This window comes from Fusarium sambucinum, chromosome IV, assembly GCF_050947815.1.
Source record: "Fusarium sambucinum isolate potato_lamoka chromosome IV, whole genome shotgun sequence".
NCBI classification, from domain to species: domain Eukaryota; kingdom Fungi; phylum Ascomycota; class Sordariomycetes; order Hypocreales; family Nectriaceae; genus Fusarium; species Fusarium sambucinum.
The window spans coordinates 6786579-6809345 of record NC_139291.1 but is presented as its reverse complement, the minus strand read 5'-3'; the positions used below and the strand labels follow the sequence as shown (position 1 = coordinate 6809345).

At 49.5% G+C, this 22767-nt stretch overlaps 7 protein-coding genes across 7 annotated transcripts; 2 read left to right on the top strand and 5 right to left on the bottom strand.

The window, feature by feature from the left end:
- Nucleotides 1–203: 203 nt before the first annotated feature.
- FSST1_002216 (mannosyltransferase complex subunit MNN9) lies at nt 204–1382 on the top strand (the record flags this gene model as incomplete). The annotated part of the gene is made up of 2 exons (XM_083228182.1): nt 204–1310; nt 1362–1382. 2 exons carry the CDS (start codon nt 204–206, stop codon nt 1380–1382), a joined length of 1128 nt encoding a protein of 375 aa, XP_083092398.1.
- A 652-nt stretch (nt 1383–2034) lies between these two features.
- FSST1_002215 (ubiquitin-conjugating enzyme/RWD-like protein) lies at nt 2035–2607 on the bottom strand (the record flags this gene model as incomplete). Its single annotated transcript, XM_083228181.1, has 2 exons — nt 2035–2360; nt 2415–2607. 2 exons carry the CDS (start codon nt 2605–2607, stop codon nt 2035–2037), a joined length of 519 nt encoding a protein of 172 aa, XP_083092397.1.
- Nucleotides 2608–3074: 467 nt separating this feature from the next.
- FSST1_002214 (PRA1 family protein-domain-containing protein) lies at nt 3075–4711 on the bottom strand (the record flags this gene model as incomplete). The annotated part of the gene is made up of 2 exons (XM_083228180.1): nt 3075–4118; nt 4187–4711. The coding sequence occupies 2 exons, from the start codon at nt 4709–4711 to the stop codon at nt 3075–3077; spliced, it is 1569 nt and encodes a 522-aa protein (XP_083092396.1).
- A 2935-nt stretch (nt 4712–7646) lies between these two features.
- FSST1_002213 (ELMO/CED-12 family-domain-containing protein) lies at nt 7647–9797 on the bottom strand (the record flags this gene model as incomplete). Its single annotated transcript, XM_083228179.1, has 1 exon — nt 7647–9797. The coding sequence occupies one exon, from the start codon at nt 9795–9797 to the stop codon at nt 7647–7649; it is 2151 nt and encodes a 716-aa protein (XP_083092395.1).
- A 774-nt stretch (nt 9798–10571) lies between these two features.
- Nucleotides 10572–11324, top strand: FSST1_002212 (zinc finger CCCH domain-containing RNA-binding protein; the record flags this gene model as incomplete). The annotated part of the gene is made up of 3 exons (XM_083228178.1): nt 10572–10637; nt 10709–10943; nt 10996–11324. 3 exons carry the CDS (start codon nt 10572–10574, stop codon nt 11322–11324), a joined length of 630 nt encoding a protein of 209 aa, XP_083092394.1.
- A 403-nt stretch (nt 11325–11727) lies between these two features.
- On the bottom strand, nt 11728–14015 carry FSST1_002211 (OSBP family protein; the record flags this gene model as incomplete). The annotated part of the gene is made up of 8 exons (XM_083228177.1): nt 11728–12079; nt 12132–12445; nt 12492–12741; nt 12835–13113; nt 13168–13278; nt 13334–13439; nt 13546–13626; nt 13964–14015. 8 exons carry the CDS (start codon nt 14013–14015, stop codon nt 11728–11730), a joined length of 1545 nt encoding a protein of 514 aa, XP_083092393.1.
- A 2161-nt stretch (nt 14016–16176) lies between these two features.
- Nucleotides 16177–19744, bottom strand: FSST1_002210 (uncharacterized protein; the record flags this gene model as incomplete). Its single annotated transcript, XM_083228176.1, has 2 exons — nt 16177–16235; nt 16297–19744. The coding sequence occupies 2 exons, from the start codon at nt 19742–19744 to the stop codon at nt 16177–16179; spliced, it is 3507 nt and encodes a 1168-aa protein (XP_083092392.1).
- Nucleotides 19745–22767: the final 3023 nt, after the last annotated feature.

Sequence of the window (22767 nt, the reverse complement as noted above, 5' to 3'; positions counted from 1 at the left end):
AATCGTACCCTTTAATCTGCCACCGACGAACCAAAAACCCCCTGATACTTCTTCCCAGCATCTCCCTCTGCGGCGCATCTTCAACCAGCTTCGAACTTTCCCACTTGATGCCCTCGATTTGTCTGCGATAGCCCGTGCTGTCGCACGTTTCTACATAACCGAACTTTCCTCCATCGCCTCGTAGGCGCGGTAAAACAGTACTCATGGCCCGTCCCATGGGGGCTGTTCGTCTCAAAAAGACGAATCCCATCACCCTTGCGCTTGGAGCGATCCTATGCATCTTCATCATCGTCTTTCTCGTTTCGCCTTCCGGCAAATCCGTCACCGCTAGACGGTTCGAATCCGTTACCGCAGAGCATCATTTGTCGCCGCCGACTTCACCGTACCGAAAGTCAAAATCCCGATCTGGCGTGCCTCTCAAGCCACCACCCGTCGTGCATTACAACCTTAACAATGTCACCATTACCACCGAGCCCATTAAGAACCGAGAAAATGTCCTCATTCTGACTCCCATGTCGCGATTCTATCCCGGCTATTGGGAGAATCTTTTGCGATTGAGTTATCCTCATGAACTTATCACTCTGGGTTTCATTCTGCCCAAGACTAAGGAGGGTAACCAAGCCACCGCCGAATTACAGGAGTTTATCCACAAGACACAGAAGCATGGCCGCGAAGCCGAAAAGTTCAAGAGCATTATCATCCTGCGACAGGATTTCGAGCCTGCCATTTTGTCTCAGGACGAAAGCGAGCGTCACAAGCTCAAGAACCAAAAGGCCCGCCGTGCAGTCATGTCCAAGGCTCGTAATTCTCTGCTCTTTACTACCCTCGGTCCGGACACATCCTGGGTTCTGTGGCTGGATGCCGACATTATTGAAACACCGCCAACACTGATTCAGGATCTCGCTTCCTATGACAAGCCGCTCATTGTCCCCAACTGCTTCCAGCGATACTATGATGAGGAGCACAAGCAAATGTCTGAGCGTCCGTACGATTTCAACAGCTGGCAAGACAGCGAGACGGCGCAGGCCCTTGCCGCCAAGATGGGCCCTGACGACATTCTTCTCGAGGGCTATGCCGAAATGCCTACATACCGAATGCTCATGGCGTACCTGGCGACTGAAGGCGGCGATCGCAACATGCTCTTACCACTCGATGGCGTTGGGGGTACTGCCCTCCTAGTTAAGGCCGACGTCCATCGTGATGGTGCCATGTTTCCTCCATTCTCTTTCTACCATCTCATTGAGACCGAGGGATTCGCCAAGATGGCGAAGCGGTTAGGCTGGCAGTCATGGGGCCTTCCCAACTATAAGGTCAGTAACTTTCATTTAACGCTGTGGAAATCCTTATTAACAATTATCTAGGTCTACCACTACAACGAGTAGACGTTGCCGTATCAACTTTGCATCGGCAACTAATTTCACTGCCTTGCCATTCCCTTTCACAACTTCTAGTGTTGAAAAAGGCTATGGCGTATTGGAAGAAGGCGAACGGAATGGCTGCTTTGTTGTAGCCATGGACAATTCATGATTCAATTTGGGCGGGTATGGGTCACGGCGTTTTAGTAGTGCATCCTTTGAACAATTCTTTTCCAAAAACAAGGAGGCGAAGGGGAAGCGTTATAACTTGAGGAATGCGGGCAGGTGCAGGGAAATCAAGCCATCTTGGCAGGGATGAGCATATTGAATTGGTTTACACAGGTGTTCTAGTAAGAAAGCTTGAGCATGGAGGAAGGACTGCGGAATAGATGAGCATCTACGGATGCATTTGTTATACTGTTTCCATGATTCTCCGTCTCCCTGAGGCTAATTTCGGCTGTAAATACGTCGTCATAAAGATATTGTCTGGTTTTGCCGTGTAAGTTCTGAGGATTATCTGCTGTCGCTTCATGCGTGTATGTAAAACTTGTACAGCCCATCCTGATTTCCAACTTGTAAACAAACCGCCGCCAAGATTGAACCCAATAACTCCATAGCATCATCCCAAACCACTACCGTCTCTTGCATATCCCATATCAAACGTAGTCAAAACGACATATCATGGCCCCTCGTATCTCGAATCAGAATCCCGACACCAGAACTCGACTAGCTTCCGCGTACCCAGCACATCACCCGAGCGCAACAGCGCTGCGACGTCAACATTCAAAGGACTGTCCGTCTCGGGACACCCAAGCAACATGCGCACGGCGCGCACACATTCAAGAACACTATAAGCTGGAGTCCAGGCATCCTTGAGAAGATCGAGGCAGATTTCTCCGTTCTGCAGCGCAATGTTGGGGTGCACGATAGCTGTAACAAAGGTCATCTTTGGCGGTGCGAGAGGGTATGTCGACGGAATGGAGATGTTGACAAGCCAGCGTCCTTCTTTTGGGGAGTATCAGTAAATGCGCAAATCAAAATCACGAGAGGGAGACAAACCATCATAACCTTGTCCTATACCCCGTCCGTTGATGACAGCTTCCCACTCCATCAAATCGCCTTCATTGACAGGCCCGAGGCGCTCAATGCCCTTCTCTTCCTTTTGTTCTCTACTCCATGTCTCCAGCTCTTTAATCAGTCGCTTACTCGCACTTCGCGACGCAGCGGCTGTGTTTGATGACGAAGGTGGCATGGCTGTGCGATATTGCGCTATCGGATAGTAGAGTTTGGTGTGCCGTCGGGGTTGGTGGAGGATTGAAGTTGGAGACTAGGGATATCCAGTTGAGACCCTTGGAGATGATGGTCCGGTCTGGGGTCGTGACTATTTCGTCAGTTGTAGCTAGGTTCCTCCGTTGCACTGGGACTTTCCCCTCGGTGTTGGCAACAGTTACAGGGGTCACATCGGACAGAGCCGAGGGATGATACATCTGCCAGTGGCTGTGCTGATGTGGCTCGAGCTAGATGGGTGAAGTAAAGATCAACGGCCCCTTTCATGTGAAAGTTGAAGGGTCCAAACAAACAGCAAAAGAACAATGTTAAGCACATAGAATCACAAGAAATTCATTTCAATCTGACCAAATAGATAATAATTCTTCAACACTGAATAGAGACTCTGTTTTTTCTAACCGGGGGTATTCTTTGTCCTAGTATCATAACTCTTTACTTCTTCCGGCGTGCACTGGATGTTGTTGTTGTTGTCGTCTTTCGCTTGGATGTAGAGGACGAAGTAGAAGATCGGGTAGGATTTCTCCTGGTAGACTCGGGCTTGACAGGCTCAGGAGATGATTCTTCAACAACAATCTGAGCGCCGCTGCCATCACTGGAAGTCGTCTCGATGGAATCTTCCCTTCCATCATACTCCTCCTCGCTGTCCTCGCTCTCACTTGTGCCATCATCATGGACTTGGCGAGAACTCTTTCGGGATCCAGAGTTGCGCTGTGCACCTGCAACTTGGAACTGGAAAGGATCCGAGGGGGCTTGGCTTGAGTTCCTGCCTCGGCGAACAACTGAACTGTCAGAAGGCTGTCGACTAGCTGATGGCGCCCTCACTCGACTTTGAGATGAGGTAGTAGTGCCTGAGCGTGGTCGGCCTGCTGTTGCTGTTGGAGGAAGGCTGCTCACAGAAGAGCGCGTATGACCCTCAGTAAGATTGCTGTTTGATCGAGATGGCTGCCTTGACTGGCTTGTGAATGATTCCTTCTTTTTGCGTGATGATGTAGACTCGAGCTGGGTCAGAGGCACAGCGACTCGTGACGGGTCCTTGGTGCGCTTCTTGCTGCTCTTCTTCTTCTTGGCGGCCTCGTCTCGCTTGCGTCGTCGCTCCAAAGCTGCAATTTCTTCATCGTTGAGATCGACATCTGTTCTTCCCCTGGCCTTTGCACGTTCGATGCGGTGCATCGCCGACTGGACCAGCGCCTCCTCTGGGTCATGAGAAGCCAGCTCTGCAATATATTGCTCGAACTCCTCATCTTCACTGCTTTCGCTATCATCTTCTGAATCCTCCGAGTCATCATAATGACCCCTGCGAACCAAGCCCCGTTCAGAGTTGCCCACATCCATTCCTGTAAAACGAAGAGGGTCACTCGCAAAGCGAGATCCTGACGAAGCACCGACACCTCGTGCATCGTCACCTGAATCCAATTCCTCCACACGGACGTCTCCCCCTGGACGTCCGCGAGACGCAGCACCCCCTTCTGTTCTCCTCTGCCTGCGCCTCGATGGTCTTCCCCATTGGGGCGCGAATTCGGGAGATTGCGGCCGACCACTTAGACCGCCTCCCCGGAAAAAGCCTCATCGATGGGCTTATCCAAAAATGCAGCGTGACCGAGGATGGTCACGCCAGATGCGCCAATGAGCCAGAGTAGGGTCGAGAAAGGCGAAGCAATCAGACCCAGAGGCACGGCGACACAAACAAGTGCAGTGTAAAGCTGCGAACACGAGGCACGGAAGGTGCCAATTTCAAGATCATGTCCGTCGAGCTTTCCAATGAACCACATGCCCACAACCACAAGGATGATGTCGAAGAGCAACAACCAGTTGGTGAGGAGGGCATAGATACTGAGCATAACAAAGACGACAGCATAGTTGCTGGAGTAGTGGCTCAGGTTGTAGTTGACTCGCGACTGCATCTCAACAAAGTTGTTAGGCTTGGAGAGACGCTTGAAGTCGAGGAACTCGTTGACAGGTCGCAGGTTGGAGAAGCGCCCGCTGAGAGGACCAGATCGAAGGCTCTGGAAGCGGTCGCCAAAGTTGAGGCGGGACGTAATAACGTCGAGCGGGATCTGAATGCGAGACATGATGGGCGAGTTGTTTGGTGTAGGTAGATAGGTAGTATCGTAGAGTGTTGTAGTGCGAAAAGAGTATAAGCGAATCGAGAGTGAATGCTTTTATGGCCTTGGTATATAGGCAACAGAATTATCGATCACGAAGAATGACGAAAGCCGATTGCGCGTTCAAGGTAAAGAATGGATACTCTTGTAATGAGCTGAATGAAGGAAACAAAGGTTAGCACAAGAAAGGATAATAATGAAAGCAGGCAACAGAATAAAAAAAAAAAGTTAAGGACAAGCTGGCAGAAGAAAGTAAGATGGCCAGGGGGGATACGAGGCGCAGGCTAAGTAATCAAAGCGAAAGCCACGAGCTGACGAAAATAGAATTGGATAAGGAAATGTTTAAGGGGGGTAAAACATACCAAAGCGCAATTACTCGCGATGCAAGAGAAAGTTTCGGTCCAAGAGAGAAAGGAATGTCGCAAATTGCGATTGTAATGTCGAGAGATAAGTTCAGGGGGAGGGAGGTTGTTCTCTTGGTGTACACCGTCCAGTACAATCAAGTACTGTACAGATTTCCGATAAGATTGGCTGTCCTTTTTGGGGGACAACTTTTTTTTCTCCGAGTCGTGATTTGCTGGCAGGGCTTCTGTTAGTTTTTGGGCTCTGGCTTGGGCTGGGCTTCAGGGGGGTCCTCTCCTCCAGTCTCCTCTTCCAGTGCCAAACGGTTTCCAACTTGGCAGGGTTGAGTGAGACGAAACAGAAGAGGAGCCCATCTCCACAGGGGAGTAAAAGCAGTGAATACGTACCGAGCTCGGAGAAAGGAATTCGATCAATACAAAATATCCCAAAGGGATGTTCTGTTGGTAATGGGACTGACTGATCCTCAGCCAGTTTCTGGGCTGGCAGCCCGTAACGATGCCTCTCTCCCTGTATATGAGAGAGAGGCTGAGTGTAATTCGTAGGTACTGAAACCTTAGGTGTCTTCTTCTGCCCCTCTCCAAAACCTAAACAATGAGGTTTTAAAGGAAGAGGGTCATGTCACTGACTGACTTGACTGATCAAGAAAAGCAAAAGAAGGAAAGGAAAAGAAGAGAATCCAAGGGAAAAGGCAAAAATAAATAGAGGAACTACCTTGGGGTCTTGGGTATCTAGCTCCGCATTTTTTTACCTACTCTCTTGGGAACGCCTTGGAAAACAAAGTCCAACAAGTCGAGAACATGGATGGGACAACCACAGACGGACGATCATGCATCGAATCGAATCGCACACCGCAACCCTGACACCTTTTTTTCTTCTTCTTTCTTTCTATCTAGTTACTCCTCTTTCCGCTGGGCTCCAATGGAGGGGAACTTCCATGACCCCTCCGGGAGTTTGCTTGTAAGCTCGTACAGCAAAAACTGGGTTGTAACTTTTTTTGCCCTTCCTGTGAACGGACTCTTTTACTCAACGTTCAAACTGTACTTACTGCTACTGTAACTGCAGTGGCAGAAAGAGGGGCCTCACGCTAGGTTATGCACGCGACACCAGTTGCAGCAAGCCAAGTGGAAGACGAGGCGTCACCGCTTTTGACGTGTGTTGCAGCTATCCCCAGTTTACCGCCAGACGAGCTACAAATTTTGGGGTAGTTTTGGTCTAACTGGACTTTCTTTTTTCTTACATTGAAGTTTCACCAGGGACGTCGGAGGGGTATCTGAGACCAACTGTTTGAGAATTCATGGCATTAATACTGGAAACTCTGCATCGTATATACCAAGATAGTTGCCCAAAAACACATGTGATAGTTTCATAGAGTAGTACTTCACAAACTCAGCCCATATCAAACCAGGCAGCCAGGCCATAGACCTGGCCTGACCAGCATTATTGGATCTCTCTCCAGCGTTACACGATCCAACCATCATGATCCACGATCTATCTGCAGATCCACTCCTCCAAGCTCCATCCAACCGCCAATCGCCAACCACCAACCTCGTTCCTATGTTGAATCCTATCCAGTCTTGATCGGAAGATTACCCACAATCTTCCGAATTGTCAGCTTCTATGTATATCCTCAGGATCCTCTATTCGAGACTGGAGACTCTGACTCGGTTATTGACTCGGCTATCAGTCGGTTTCTTGCAAAAAAGCACTCAATCGTGTGGAGTTTATATGCAGCAATTCCCAACCTAAACTGCATGACTACGGTATCAACACCTAACCACTGTCAACAAGCTCGGTACGAAATGTCTTCTTTACCTATCGTCCAGACTTTTCCATGATTCTTAGCTCTTACCCACAAAATAGGTAGCTTAGGTACGTATGTATCTGAACCTTTGCCGACCCATCCATGAACCCGTAGACACTAACTCCCCGTACCCCCGGACTGCTTCCTTGGCCCGTCCGAAACGGCCTGAAGCCGAACTGGTCACCATTGCATATGCATCTTTTGCATGAGTGACCGCTATCTGAGAAACAGCAGAAACTTTCCTCGCTCGGATATGATCTTCAGCGAGTACATTGAAAACAATAACAACAACTCATGCATCTGTAAGCAGAACTGAGACATTGTGTAGAAATCTTCTCCGGGGCAGTTCAAGGTGAAAAGCTGTGCTAAGCATCTCGCATATCCAGTCTCAACTATGGGTCTCGGACTTCCTACATCGGGCATGTATGGAAGTAAACAACGCACTAGTCATGATATGCACTATGTATGCTACTCGACCAAGGGAACAACAGACAATCGTGTCCATGACAAGTCATTTGTCTAGTTTAATACTCAACGTGTCAGACTAGGTACAATTCTCATTCGTCTGTCTATTATTAATTTCTACCGAGTACAGCTGTATTTGTCTCGTCTAAACAATGCTCGCTATGCCTGCCCGAATTGGCTCCTTTGCGTAACGAAATGGGGTATAATTATGAATCGCCAAAATCCAACACATACAACAAATGAGAAAGTAACTTCCACGGCTTATCTGTTTTCTCAGACCTCAAAAAAGTAGTCATCATCCAGACCCTCCCGGCTCGGAATCACTCCAGCTCCGGGCTCCGGACCCTCAAAGGCCGTGTCCATCCGTACATTCAACAGTCGGATTTTGAGTCCGTACTCGCTCACTAGACTAACCAGTTTGTTGGTTTCTGCCGTGATGGGAGTTTGATTTAATAACATCAAAAGACCATCCAGCCACTCTGAGGCCAGACTGTGACTCAATGGCCAAAGCGTCAAGATTGGCTGCTCCTTAGCCTCCGCTCCCCGCGATGCTTCAGTGGGGTTCACAAAACTGTAGATAGTGATCTTGGTAGTTGTCTTTGGGGCAGAATCCTTGCCCATCATATCGCTGAAAGTGCTTCGCGTGTCTTCAGTGGGCGCAGATACGTTGGAAACAACGGAGCTGATGGTGCTCAAATCAACCTTTTCGGCGAGTGAATCCAGCCCAGGGCCCGATACTGTCCTCTCTTCGAAATCAGCGTAGTGTAAGTATCGCCGATTGTGAGATAGTTTCGCATATCGCCAGGGCGTAGGTGTAAATAGTCGATGTTTGACTTGGCCGTTATTGTCTCGCTTTGGCGTGGGCTTTGAGAACCAAGATCCTTGAAGAAGGCATCGAATTCGCTGCTCCTTGACGAACTGCAGAGCCTCCTGTTTTAGCTCTTCCCTCACTTGCTGTAGATGCTGGCCCCAGGTATTCTCGAATGACATCTCCAAAAGACCCATTTGTTGCTCTCGTAGTCGTGGTACGTCATACTCTTGCATTTCTTCTTCGACTTCAGCCACATCCTTTGTTCTTCTCGAGACTCCAACAACTGAGTCGACCAGGATCCTAACCAGTTCGGCTACCTTTTCAAAATCGCCTTGTTCTGCGCCGGTGAGTTTCCAGACACGGAAAAAGGCATACAGGCCTGCGGTATGTAGCCGAGACCACTGAAGCAGCAGGGGTCTGAATAGTCTGTCGTGGTCTTTGGATTCCAACAGTTGGTAACTCCTGACATCGTCCAAATCCGTCTTGTCAACGTCGAAGTGGTCGTACAGGATCATGGTAACAGCAAAACTGGCCCTAGCCACAGGGCATCGTCCAGACGCAGGTTTTCCAGCTTGCTCGAGCAACATCTTTTGGAATCCATCTTCATTCTTGCGTACGTAGTCAGTCAAATCCATCATACCCAGGAAACCGGTCATGTCGAACTCCTGCGCAGGACTCTCGGTCTCGAATCCCAGTCTCCTCCATTTCTCCGGATTGTGTCGCCTGCTCCCTTTCTTCGTCGGCGCCTCGTGTAAGTCTTGCCCCGGAGAATGGCCGTTTACAGGGACTCGCTCCGGTGCGCTCGCTAGATGAAGTCCCTTGAGAGCTCTTCGATGTTCGGGCCGCTCCAAATCAACATCGACCTCTCGCCATTTTCTCAATAATATCTTTGTCAGTGTCTGAAATTCCAACATGGGATGCGCTAGGTCCTGAAGGGCAGAGCTCTGCATAAGCCTGTGAACAGCCTTAATCAGCCCCAGATCTTGCAGCCGCTTGATAAATTTCGCCCAGTCCTCTCCCGAGCCAGCATTCACTTTTCCGCCATTCATTGTACTATCGTCTGACACGGCGTCCCTGATCAGGGCGTTGATCAACATGAGAGCGTTGGCACACAAAGCATGGTCGGCGCTCTGCAACTGTTGTATGACCAACTCGAAGAATTGCGGGTACACAGCAACGGCTGGCTTCAAGGCACGGAACCCAAAGGTTACTGGAGTTCGGTTCGTGGTACCACTTTGGTGAGTGGACTGAGAATGGCCGACAAGAGCGACCAGGATCGACATGGCACCTCTCAAGATATTGACCAGGGGGTTTGTAACGATCAATTCGACGACGCGCTCGACAAGATCGCCAGATGTTGGGCCTTCGAAGATGTCCCATCCCATATCGACTTCTAGCAGCCGTGTTAAACTTTGGAGAGAGTAAGCAAGCGTGTTGCCGGCAGATGTCATGACAAGTCGCCGGAGGACGACAAGACCGCCGGAGGAAATGAAAACGTCGGCGAAAGCGGGATCGTTAATCGAGTTCTGTAGTTTGAACACTGCCATTTTGCGCGACGCATCTTCATCGCTGGCCATGCGCGCCAGCAGCGCAGGTATGTCTGCTTGATCCATGGTCGAGGTCGAGATCGATGGGATGATCTATTGGGTAAACAGATAGAGGGGGAAAGAAATACAACAGAGCAAAGATCTTATATCGCAATCATTGCCCAGCCGTTTATCTCAAACAGAAGCGAACGGTCTCCTGCAAGGAATAGATCGTCCTGGATTTGTAGGGTCGAGAATCAAAGCCGTATATTGAGGAATAGAATTATAGGAGACTCTGTTGCTGTTGGTCTTTGCGCCATCTCCCGTCCCCTACTAAACAAAGACCCTGGTTGAAATTAAAACGAGAAAGGTTTGGGGAAGCTCCCCACTCCACCAGTGGTTTCCGATTAGCCAGTCTGCCAGCAGGGGAGGCTTGAGTCTCAAACCCAATGCCACCTAGGCACTACTAAGCATCTCGAATGTGATAAGAAGTCGACTAGTCCGACTCTTATACCATATCAATTGGAATAAGTGAGGAAAATGGCATTGATGCTAGGTAGGGCGTTACTATGGCTCTGTACGTAAGATCATGATTCCATTGTACAAATTATTATACCAATAATCTACTTTATTTAAGCTTCTATTTCCTCTTGCACAAGCATATCTATCCTGGCTGTGCTGGATGTTTCCATATGTGGCGTTGTGGCTGACCAATTCACACGTGATCACGTCCTTGCGCTACAGCAATTGGACCTTGATGCTTAATCTCAAAACTTCCAAGGCCGCCTCCATCACCAACGCTCCATATCTAATCTTTATCGTTGTTGCCGCATTTCTTCTCTCCTCCGCAGAACCGCAATCATGGCCAACTTTCTTGCTTCCATTTTCGGTACCGAGCTTGACAAGGTCAACTGCTCTTTCTACTTTGTAAGTCTTCCCAAACGCGTCGTCTCGTGTCGCAATATCCCAGATAACTGACTCTATGCGCGCGCATCTAGAAAATCGGCGCTTGTCGTCACGGTGATCGCTGCTCGCGAAAGCACGTCAAGCCTTCCTACAGTCAGACCATCCTGATGCCAAACTTGTACCAAAACCCGGCATACGACCCCAAGAACCGAATGAACCCTTCTCAGCTCCAGAACCACTTCGACGCATTCTACGAGGATATCTGGTGTGAGCTTTGCAAGTATGGCGAGCTTGAGGAGCTCGTTGTCTGCGATAACAACAACGATCGTACGTTATTTCTCCAATGCTCTTTTTATTGGCAAATGCTAACTCACAGCAGATCTGATTGGCAACGTTTATGCTCGATTTAAGTACGAAGAATCTGCCCAAAAGGCTTGTGATGAGCTTAACAGCCGGTGGTACGCTGCCCGCCCGATATACTGCGAACTGAGCCCCGTTACCGATTTCCGCGAGGCCTGTTGTCGACTTAACTCGGGCGAAGGCTGTGTTCGAGGAGGGTTCTGCAACTTCATCCATCGCAAGAACCCGAGCGAGGAGCTCGATCGCGACCTTACTCTCAGCACAAAGAAGTGGCTTAAGCAGCGCGGCCGCGATGAGAGGAGTGCGTCGCGTTCACCTACACCCGAACCTACGAGACGCCGCTACTAGCCTGCAGGGTGACACTGTGTAGTTGGCGTGGAGAGAAATGCAATACGGATAGCACGGTCACGGCGTTCAAGGGCTGGTTTTTTTTTGTTCTAATAGTTATATGTAAGGATTCATGGGCGATTCAACCATTACGGATACCCTTTCCTTCATCAAATATGTCTCAAAAATGAATATTGCAGAAGTCATCTGGCGAGGGCTGGTGTTGAAACCCTTCTGACTCATTGTAACCCGACGGATGATGCGAGTACCCATGTGTAACTAATCCTGATGCGCGCCAATGTTGATATAGCCTGCAGCCTGTAGCCTGCCCTGTCTTCATCTTATTCCAACTACTCCAAAGTAAACCTAGTCCTCGCTGTGCACCCCTCATGTCTAAGAAATAATTGAAACTCGTCTCATCGTTTTATTGCTGTGTGGTGGATGGTAGATCCTTTTTCATGTCGTTTGTGAAGTCGAGGAGGGGTCCATCGGCTGGCTTTCCTGTAGAGTTCAACATGCCTTGAATCTCGGATTCTTTTGGCGTCTGTTCAGTGGGCGGGGGCTGCTCAGTCTTGACCGGTGCAGGTGTGTCATCAAAATCAATCAGGTTGTCGTCGATGTTGTTCTGAACAGGCTGTGCTACTACCGGTTGAGCAGGTTTGGTGGATGGGCTGTGAGGAGGAATGACGTTTTGCTGGCTGTGCTTCTGTCCGTTAATGATGGGGTAAATTGCCATAATTTGCTCGGCTTGCTTCTGAGGAGGGGCAGAGTGGTCGCTGAATCTCGAGTTAGCATGACGTTGATTAAGCGACCGTAGGCAGCACTTACATGTTTGCATTAATGATCCATTCTAGATCCTCTTCGCCCTCCTCCTGGCCACCAGGTCCACCCTGGGCTCTCCTGAACAAACGTGGGTGCCACTCGAGGTTTTCCTGGGCTCGATGAGCAGCCTCCTCGCGTTGTCGGTCTTCAATCTTGGTCTTCTCGTCTGTCGCAAGCTCATGGTTTCGATCCTTGACAGCTCTGGCAGTCTTGTCCCAAAGACGTTGAGATTCTCGCTCCTCCTGTTCCTCAATTGGTCGCACAGAAGGTGATGAAGGCTTTGATCGTTGAGCGTTGAAGAACATCTCACGGTGGCCAGTCTACTGTTGTTAGCGAGATATAAGTTGGCAGGACCATCATGCTCACCGTCATATCCTTGATGTACATCTCCTCACTCCAGAGACCAGAGAGCTCGAACAAGACCTCACCAGTGCTCTCTCTCTTGATCACTCCTCCAATGGCGTTGTAAGTGCCGCCAACCCAGCCCTTTGTTTTAAAATCGACGTCGGCAACCAGATCGAGTTCAGGGCATCGAACAAAGCTGTGGTCTCCGAGCTCGTATTTCATCTTGCCAAACAGAATACCTCTGGCATACATATTCGGCTGTGTCAGGATGCTAGAATCCTGTCAGTTCGGGTTCAAAATTGATGTCATGGCAAAGACCATGCAGTCGAAAATAGATATCGACACGGAGCTCAGTTCGACGTACTATTGTTCTCCTTTTGTAGGGTCCTGGCCCCGGTTGAGTAGGCTCAAGAAGGCAATACCCTCCATGAGACTGGCAGCAGAGTTTCCAAGAAAACGACTTCGAGGCTTGAGAGTTCCATCGATGCGGATATGGTGGTCGGGGGCCATGTAGAAGTAGCTGGACTTGGGCGGGTGGTGGGATGTCTGCTCGGAGATGTAGTATGCTCGCTTTCCGTCTTCGAAATTCCAGTAACAAGTAAATATTTCACCGAGAATAGGGTTCAGGGGTTTCTTGACGCCTCTGCAAATCGTCAGTAACAGGCGCATCAAAATCGGCCTTCAATATAGTACTCACGGGGGACGAATATGCCATCCACTAAGGTAAAACTTGACTACGGATACAAAACGCTCGACAGGGTCATCTATGGTTGGAATCGGAAGTAGCATCTCTGGGTGGCACATGAAGCTGCAGCGCTAGTTAATATCAAATATTGTTGTTCGACTTAGACAGGGGATTTCACTTTGTGATGCGCTCAAGCATGCTGCGGGGTTCGAGGATAAAGGTAGGAAGGACGACACGGCTGAGGTCGGCTCCTGGTCGCAACTGAGAGATGATATGCGAGAGGACTTAATACATCACGCTGGTCAGCTCAAGGCCGAAAAAAACTGGCTGATCTGCAATCGCACAATCCTTGCGAGAGACGATGCAGGCCAGAGCAAAGAAGAGGCTCACCATTGCCCTGATCGGGCTCCATCACAAGAGTGTCATCCTCAGCGTCGGGGCCGCGAGGGTCGTCGGTTGAGGACCGCGCACCTGCAGGTTGTGAAAACCAGTTGGTTAACATGACTATTCTTGACAAAATTTGTTGGAGGGGGCAGATTTGGAGGGGCAGGGCTCGATATTGAAGTTGGCGGAGGATTCGGACGTGTTGAGTGGGGATGTGGGTGAGTGAGCAATACGCTTGAACCAAACGGAGGGGCGGCTTAATTAACTAGAGCTACTGTACAAAGCTCAACTGCAGGTTTTAGGTGCCGTCTTGAGAAAGGACACCAACCAATTCAGGCTGCGGTACTAGAAGCGGGAGTCTCCGTTTGATTGCAAAGCGTAGCTGTCACGGGAGGTTCGTCAGAAAAAGGGTGGACAAACTCACTGGCTGTGCTGCCTGTCCTTCGGCGTCCATGAGAGACAAGACCCATGACCATTGTTTCTTAGGGTTGCTGCCTGCGTCCGCAAGGCTTTCGAAGAGTATTAGTGCTGCTGTTTTCAGCGATAACTGAGACGGGGTGTCCGGGTTGGTGTTTTCGGAACTTCAACCACTGGCGAGTGAGTATATGGGAGCACCTGGAACTGCTCTGTTGAATGCGGAGATTTTTATATAACCATGTATTATCAGGATACCGTCCGTGGGGCAGAGCGTCGGCAGTATGCGCTGTCACTTCTCGAACGTGAGTGGAGTTTGAGTAATAGCGATAGAGGTGATTCACGAGCAGCAATAGAATGCAGGCGAAAAGGCAAGGTGAGGAGACTTGCTGAGGTTACGAGGAGACAGTTTGGGTGGTGTTGAAGGAAAAGGGAAGATACATCAGGGAAAATGATATAAAGTTGAGAGCCCAACCGTATGACGGAACGGATTGCCCGGTCCAAGACAGAGGTGACGCCAGTGAAGGTACAGACAAGGGAAGGCACTGAGCGATCCACGTTTTTGGGTACCTTCCAAGGCAGCTTCCTACGTAGCTATCTACCTATCTGGCTACCTCCTACCTATAGTACCTTACCTTACCTTAGACGGTATGAACGCAACAGTTAAGTAATGGCCGGGTGGCGTCCACTTTGGACGGCTGCAGGCTTCGAAGAGATGCAGATCCAATCAGGAATAAGAGATGGTGTGCCCCGCGCTGTGAAGGGCTTCTATGCCAGGTTGTTTCGAGCAACAAGTGGGGGGGTGTTGGATTTAAAGTGTCTGCCCTGAGTGCCAAGGAGCAACCTTGCAGAGCAACAATACTCGCCGGTAGTAGGATTGTGTCAATCGATCTGTCGTTGGGGTAAGCACGTCGACGCATCTCGCTCTACGAGTGGAAGACATTGAAGACAGATGTAAACTTTGAACGTGTCACAAGTTGAGATTCGTTGGAGTTTTTGTTAGGTAGCCTGAATATTTTAGCTCAACTACGTCAGAAGCAAGAGCTAAAAAGCACCGACCATTCTAACCCAGCGCTGACTGTATCACCGGTAGTGAATGATATCATTATCATCCATGCTTGCCTCTGATGAGCTACAACACAGTCTGCCTAGAGGTAAATACCTACCTACCTATGCGCCTAAATATGATTTGCTGTTCACAATGCTTCCAGACCACTTTACAGTAATGTATTACTGATGATGCATGACTTGGTATTATACAGAGGCAGTAAGACCTCTAGAGGGGTCCTGACTTTATGTCATCACCATCCTCACCTCAGTACTACTAATGTAAGAAGGAGCATGACCCTATCATGATTTGCACTCGTAGGTATGTGTAATCATCATACTTTCGAAATGGTCAAGCGCCGGCCCCACGCAAAGTCCAGACTCGGCTCGGCCCCTGGTCCGTTAACTCGTTGTAGAATGGACCCCTCCTCCACCTCTTCTAAGGCTGAACTGAGGCTCATTCTCACTTGACTTCGGCATGTGAACTTCTCAACGGCCCAAGTGATCCGACGTCTCGTCAACGTGGCTTTTTAAGTTTACAGCGAACGGCTTATACTGGCTATTTGTATATATTCAGTCTACAAGGATACAATTAGCTCTTGTATTCTTGTTATCCTCCATTCAACTAGTTAGATGGCCAAAAGATAATATCTACATGCAGAGTACTCTGTCTACCTTCTTGTTCCTCACTCTTCTTAATAGGTATTTGATAATAAAAAATCTCTCACAAAATGCATTGTGATCTTCCCTAGGCCATGTGTCCTTTCAGAAGGCCTCTCGCTCCGAACAAGCCGAAGCAAACCAAACTGCAAGGTATAATGTGTCCCAGCCCCGTTCACCGAGGCTTCTGGATTGGTTCAGGACTGGTATCTTAATTGTGCGCCCATATCCGCGCTCTAACACTCTTTGAGTTCTCGTGACTTCGGCTCCTTGATTACCTCCGTATACCGAGGAAGGGCCTTTGTCACTCAGACCGCTTTCTCGTCATTCCGCCTGGGACTGTCTTCGGTCTCCTTAACGACCCGCATCTCCGAAGCGCCCTGCAATGAAACTTTTCGAGTCGTCATAACATCTCTTACTCATGAAACGCTCCAATCGTCAAGTTTAATATCGTCTCGACATGTTCTCCGGTTCAAAGACTCGCGTATTATGGTGCTATAGCTTCCGAGTGTTGTCTCATTTTTTCTTTGAACCCTTAATCGGGGCGGGCAAGCATTGTACCAATGCTTCTCGGTCTGTAATCATTGTCAGTATGGGTTCGGAAGCGTCTTTGTTCCTTTGTTTCTTATAACTCACCTGATTCATTCTCAAACAAGATTGAGATATCGTCATGCTCGCCCGGTAGATCCGGAAGGTCGAGGCAGACAAATGCCATATCGTCGTAGTCGCCGTCCTTGTCCGCTGGAAGTCGTGGTAGAGGGAACTTGGCGTCAATGAACTTGATACCAGATTTACTGCTCCTTTGCACACTCTCATAAACATCAGTTCCTTTCAACTGGAAGTTCATGCAATGTCCATGGTGGAAGTCTTCAAAGAAGGCGAGGAGCTGCAGTTGCCCGTCTTCGTTCCTGATCACCTGAATACGCGTGTATCCTGCTTCCCACTTCTTATGAATTGGCACAACCATACGGCGTCGCTGAATGGCAAATGTTGCTGCCAATGCGTCGAAGATGACTTCAAAGCCTGTAATGGCGAGTTGGAAATCATGCAAGTCCTTGAGGTTATTGAACTCGAATGTTCGGATGGTTTGGTTGTGTCTTAACAGCTGCAGTGCATCAGACATGTTTCTGGGAAGCTCCTTGGGTACCTGTGCTTCGGAGACCGAGATAGTCATGTCCTTCTGTGGCTGTCGAAGAATGCGGAGGACTTTGGCGTTGCTCACTTCCAGCCTCACACGCAACTCTCCGGGCGCCACATTGATACGATCAGCGACATTGCCGTTCTGGTAATCTATAACCACCTTCAGATGGTCGGCCAATACTGTTGGTGGCATGTCTCCACCGTATTCATCATTAACGACTCTCACGGCCTTCCAGGGCATACGACTGAACGGGGCCATTCCAAGAGGCTCCCGGAGACTTTGAGCAACCGAAAAGTTCTTGAGGGGCACATCCGCATAAATCTTTTCATCATGATCCAGGGCCGTTCCGGTCAGAATCGAATGAAACTTGATCCTCGCCTTATCGTCGCTGAATACCATGACCATACGACCCTTCGACTTGCCGTTCTCGTATTTAATCGCGAGGGACGGGGCATCGCCATCGCCGCGGAAGAACCCGAACTGGACAGGATGGGCCGGGGAATACACATGCTGGACTCCGCTCAGCGTTCTTGTCTTTGGTCCTGTGACCACGGCAATTCGGAAGCCCAGATGCCATGTGCGAGTAGCTGCAGGTCCATTCTCTTTGTGAATCTTTTCAAACAGTGAGATTTCACAATAAGGTGTTGGCTCCTTCGGAAATTGGCGGTAGTTGGGGTCGGCATCCATCACCTGGAATGATCGTAAGGTCGACCTGAATACCATGCTCTCGTCATTACGTGGGAAAAGTGACTGGTTGACCTTGCTTCCAAAGTCATACATGTTCCATAGAGTCCTGAAATCCTGCTGCACGAGCTGGATAGTCAACATGAAACCACGTCGTAGTCGAATGTCGACGGTAAATGTTTCTTTTCGCCAGCGAAGATCGTCCCAGACTGGACCAACATTCTTGTTTTCTTGTATAGCAAGTTGCACGTGGCCGTTCTGACTTGCCAAGATGAAGACCAGCCCCGTAGACTTCTGTGGTCGGACCATCGAAAGCAGGCATGGGAAATATAATTTCTGGTCTTCGTGGCCTTGTTCCATAAGATAAGCATCTGCTTGCACTCGCCCGTAGTTAAAGTTATCCGTAGTATCTCCAACGGGCAAAGAATCCAGTAGCCTCAGTTTGGACATCGGGCTTGTCATGGCAGTAAGACCCGAGGCCCAGTTGCCTGAGAGCAGAGCAATCATGTCCTGACTTAGAGGCGGATATTCAACCCATATCGACTTGTCAATGCTCTGTGGTAAGAATGCATCCTCAGGGGGTAGGAATCCGTTTCGTTTCATAGACATGGCTAGCTTCTTAAGCGCTGAAACCAGACTAGTGCTAACGTCGGCGACTTCAGAGTCAATTTCTACCCCTTGTGACTGAGCAACTTCGGGAACAACCTGTTCAGAAAGCCAGAAGGCCTTTGCCAAGTTTGCATAGGCTTGCTGTCGGTCTCTGTCATTCTGCATCTGACCCTGTGGAGAACTGGGCCTTTCTCTAATGGCAACCTCGAGGCCCATGCGACCCTTGAGAAACCACCACAGTGCACCACGCCCAAAGTCCATTAGAGAACAAGTTGACAAAGGCTTGATAGATTCCGCATGGAGTCGGAAAAGTTCGAAAAGATGGCTCGTCCTTGTGGTAAAGGTCTCAAGGGCCTGTTCAGCAGCGGCAGAGGTACCATCAGCAACTCTGACAGATAAAGCTCTGGATGCCATCATGGGAGGAGCACGCTGTGGCGCAATGCTTGGCTGCCGTGACAATTGATTGACTTCTGATGTTGGAGTTGAGGCTGAAGATATTGCGGAAGCAGGAGTTGGAACGGGAGTGGGAACAGCTGGAGACCCAGAGGGCACCGGGGCCGGAGATGCACCTGGGGCAGAAGCTGGGGTTGTAGCTTGAGGACCAGGCGGTGAATAAGATGAAGAATTGGAATGAACAGAAGCTGCAGGACTGTATTCAAGACTCGGTTTCGCGGATTGGACTTCTGGTGATGGGGGCCCTGGTCTTCGCGATTCAACAGGAGAAGTTGAAAGAGGCGTGGCAGAATGAGGGTCATCCCAGTTGTGGGAGGATGCCGACGTCGCACTGGCGACTCGAGCAGCTTCAGCAAACACTCTGCCTTCTGCTTCACGCTGCTGCGCAGAATGAATCTCAATGTATGACTTTCTGTTATCATCCAGTCTTGCTGCTGGACCCAGAAATCTTGCCCTTGCTGGGCTGAGTGTCTGTTGTGCAGAGATGGGTGACACAAGCTCATCTGATTTGCTGTTATTGTTTGTTCCATCGTCACCCTCGTCGTCTGACCCAGGTGTGTAAATCGAGGAGAAGCCGGTCTGTGTTCTGGATAGCGATTTTGGTCGGAAATCATCCACAGGCGAGCCGGGTCCTGTTGAATCGGGACGAGGAGGACGTGCTGGTGGCATTGGGACCCTGCGATGTGCGGGTGGCTGTGGTGGTTGTGGTGGTTGTGGCGCTTGCTGTGGTTTAGGCCGAGAGGCTTTGCGCTTCGAGATCTCTTGAGTTGGAATCTCGGATTCATCTCCTCCTTCACCAATCACTTCGGGGGCGGTATCGTCGAATCTTACAACGAGGCCCTTCTTGTTAGGCCGTGGGCTTCGTCCCGGTGATTTGTTTGTATCGGGCCGAGCTGCGCCTGCGACGAGAGGACGATTTTGCTGAGCTGCATGGTTGACAGCTAAAGCTTGGGGGTAACGAGAAATCGATGTGGTGTCGAGCTTGGCTAGCTTTGGGAGCGAAGACGGTGGGGGAGGCGGGGGAGGGTTTATGATTGTAAGATTATCTGAGGAGCTGTGAAGGAACGATTCGACGTTGGCAGCGGAGCGAGCTTCTTCTCCTTTGCGATCTTTACCACCAAAGAGCTTGCCCATAAGGCGGTCTCGCCTTGAAGAGCGCCCATCAGGGGCCTGGATAGTAGGTATATCGTTCTCCATGAGGGATACAATGGCGGAGTGTTGAAAGGTTCAAGCTCAGTAGATTGTCATTGACCCAACGGCAAGTAACGAAGATAGGTGGGAAGTAAGCAGAGCGAACCCCCCAGGTCTTTGCAGGAGCAGAGGAACGTGGTTCCCTTGTCACTGTCACCTCTGCTGGAACGATTACAGGACAGTACCGGAGCAGTAGAGATAGTGGAGTCGTCCAATGAGGCTGGCTTGTTTCTGGCGACACGAGGATCAACTGGTAGGCATGTGGGGATGGTGTAGGCGGACAATGGTACTGTAGACGGCGCTTGGAGGTCGGCTAATATTCAAGGGAGGTCGGCCGTGTTGTTGATGAATATGTTGGATGTAGCGGTATCCGACAAAGGCTCGTTCGTTCGTTGTAGATCAGGGGATATCTGCGATAAGCAATCGTGAGCAGAGGGAGGTGAGGTGAGGCGGAGCTAAGGTAAGGTACCTTTGGTAGCTATTGGCGATAGTGGATGGTGGATGTTTGGCTATGGCGGGGAAGATTGAGTTGAGGCGTCGTGTGCGGCTTCTATGCAGACCTCCAATCCGAGCCGAAATAGAAGAACAAAGGAAGAAAGGGAAAAAGAAAGGAAGTGCACAAAGATTCGTAGACAGATCAGAAACGACAACAGCCAATCCCAGATTGCTGTGCGTGTGTGTGCAGGTTGTATGTACAACCACCCTCTTGACGAATGTTACAGTAGAATCTACTGTAGACCCGTTGGGCAGCACAAATGGTAAACACCCTAAACACCCTCAGAGGTCAGCCCAGAACTTACAATGCGCTACAATGGTTGCAATGTACAGGCGATTCCCAGAAAGCTAGCAGGGCAGAGCCAGGGGAACGAGAGAGCACCCAGCAGGGGACCGAACAGGGATGGTATAAGGAGAACCCGCCAAGAAGGGTCCTTTACCCTCTGTCTGGATGTACGTACGTTCTTTATTTGCTGGTGTCTGTAAGGAAATGGCTCGTCCACCGTAGGATGGAGGAGAACGAACGGGCTTCTTGCACTGCACTGTTTGAATACCTACAGTAAGACAGTGCGTTGTGATAGGACCAGTACAGCACCAAGGGATGAAAGTACCAAGAAAGAGGGAGAAAGAACAAAACAGGTAGACTAGAAGGTAGAGGGGAAGGAAAGAATGAGGTAAGAAAAGGTGAGGGGAGGCCGAAGCGCAGGCGTCGTGTGCTTGAACCGAATGTCTGTATGATGATCCAGGGGAGTTTCAGAGTCACAGGGATCAACATAAAATGGACATCGAGTGGTTCCTAGTTGGGCTTGGACTTTTAGGCTCCCTGGCAACAAGGCAAGAACAAGATTTCCAGCGAGTATCAGTATTATTAAATTTAAAATGTCTACGTCTATGTCTACAGTGCAGGCACAGGTTATTTTAATACCGCGTTTGACAAACATGAGATAATCGAACCGTTGGACCAAAGTATAGTTGTCTCCTAATACAGTAGTGCGAGGTACTTGGTGTCAGGTTACAGTCAATGATGGATCAATAGCAGTATCAGTGGCATGCTGCGGGCAAGCGTTTGTAAAAGATCCAGTGTGTTTCTTTTAGCGATTTCAGGAATGGATATCAACTGACTCTTCCTCTCCCATAAAGCCAAGCTATCATCCTTGATAGTAGAAATTGTGAAGGTACAGAAAGAGACCCTTAATTGAATTTCCCCATCCACTCCAGACCGACCAACCTCCACTCACACTCAATAGGCCGTGTTAGTGCCAGATCGACCTGCTGGTTGCGCAAGCTGTTGCTGGTTGTACCCAATGATGACGGGACTTCAGTGTCGAATACGTAGCAGATCTGCCATCTCCCAGCGCTTCCTAATATGGCAGTCTCCCTCGTGTCTCCATTTGCTTTGTTCGCTTTTCTGCTAGTTAAACCAATCTAATCAAAGACTCGAGACAGCGCCGCAATGACATGGTCGTGGCTTGTGTGTACCGGGCTGAAACACTCAGTCTAGTCCCCTAAAACTGCCCGTCGGCTACGGCCGTAAGTTAGGTCGTGATCCTCAACATCCAGTATATTGGAACGTTCTGTGTCTGGTATATGAGCAACAAGTAACCTAGGATACTACAGTCGTATTATCCACCAGCACTTGACACTTGTTACAACTCCGGTGTGATCTTCGTCATATATTCCTCAAATACACATCATCCCTAGCTGGCTCACATGTCTCTCTCTATTCTAACTTGCTATGCTAGCTCACCTTTAGTTCAAGTCAGGTCAAGTCAGGTATTTCTGGCTCCCTGAAGTCCCCCGAGCTAACGGCACTAGCACATAAATTGGTGCATTCTGTACGGAACGTGGGGCAAACGCTGGAGGCCCCCTTTGCTCTTCATGGCTCTGATCTCTGATCGCATTTTCCAAAAATTAACGTCAGACCTTTATGGTACGGGACGGGACGTTGGTATGGAGCCCCGCTGAGTGATACGTATGCTATGGACCAAGGCGCGTAACAAAGAATGTGTGGTTTCGTCTCGGTGCGGAAGAAAGTAGGACGTTGGATCAAGTGCGAGCAAAGTGCGACCTGGTCGAGGGCCCAGAGGCCAGTAATCATGATGTAAAAGGATGACAAGAGATTCAATAACCATTCGTTCCTTACGGATAGTTCCTCTCTTTCATTCCCCATCCCAAGCAGACAATTTCTGGAAATCCTCGTATAGAGTTAGCCTCTTCTTAAATTATCCGGCAATGGGCAGAAAATAGCACCGACATTTGGGATATAACCCGAGGTTCATCTCCTTTTAGATCTCGTATTGTTCCAAGAGTCCACAAAGCTTATGCTGAACCTTCGTATCGCGCAACCTCTTTTGCCCTGGCTCTGCAGCGGTCATTTAGCTTAATAAAGAAAGACAGCATGCTGTCAGAGACGAGCTGGCATGCAATTTGTGGTGTAGGTCTTATGTAAGAACTAAACCACTCAAGAATCCCTTGCTTTGTGTTGTGCAATAGAATGTTAATTTGTGTAGCGAGTAGCGACTGTAATAATCCGA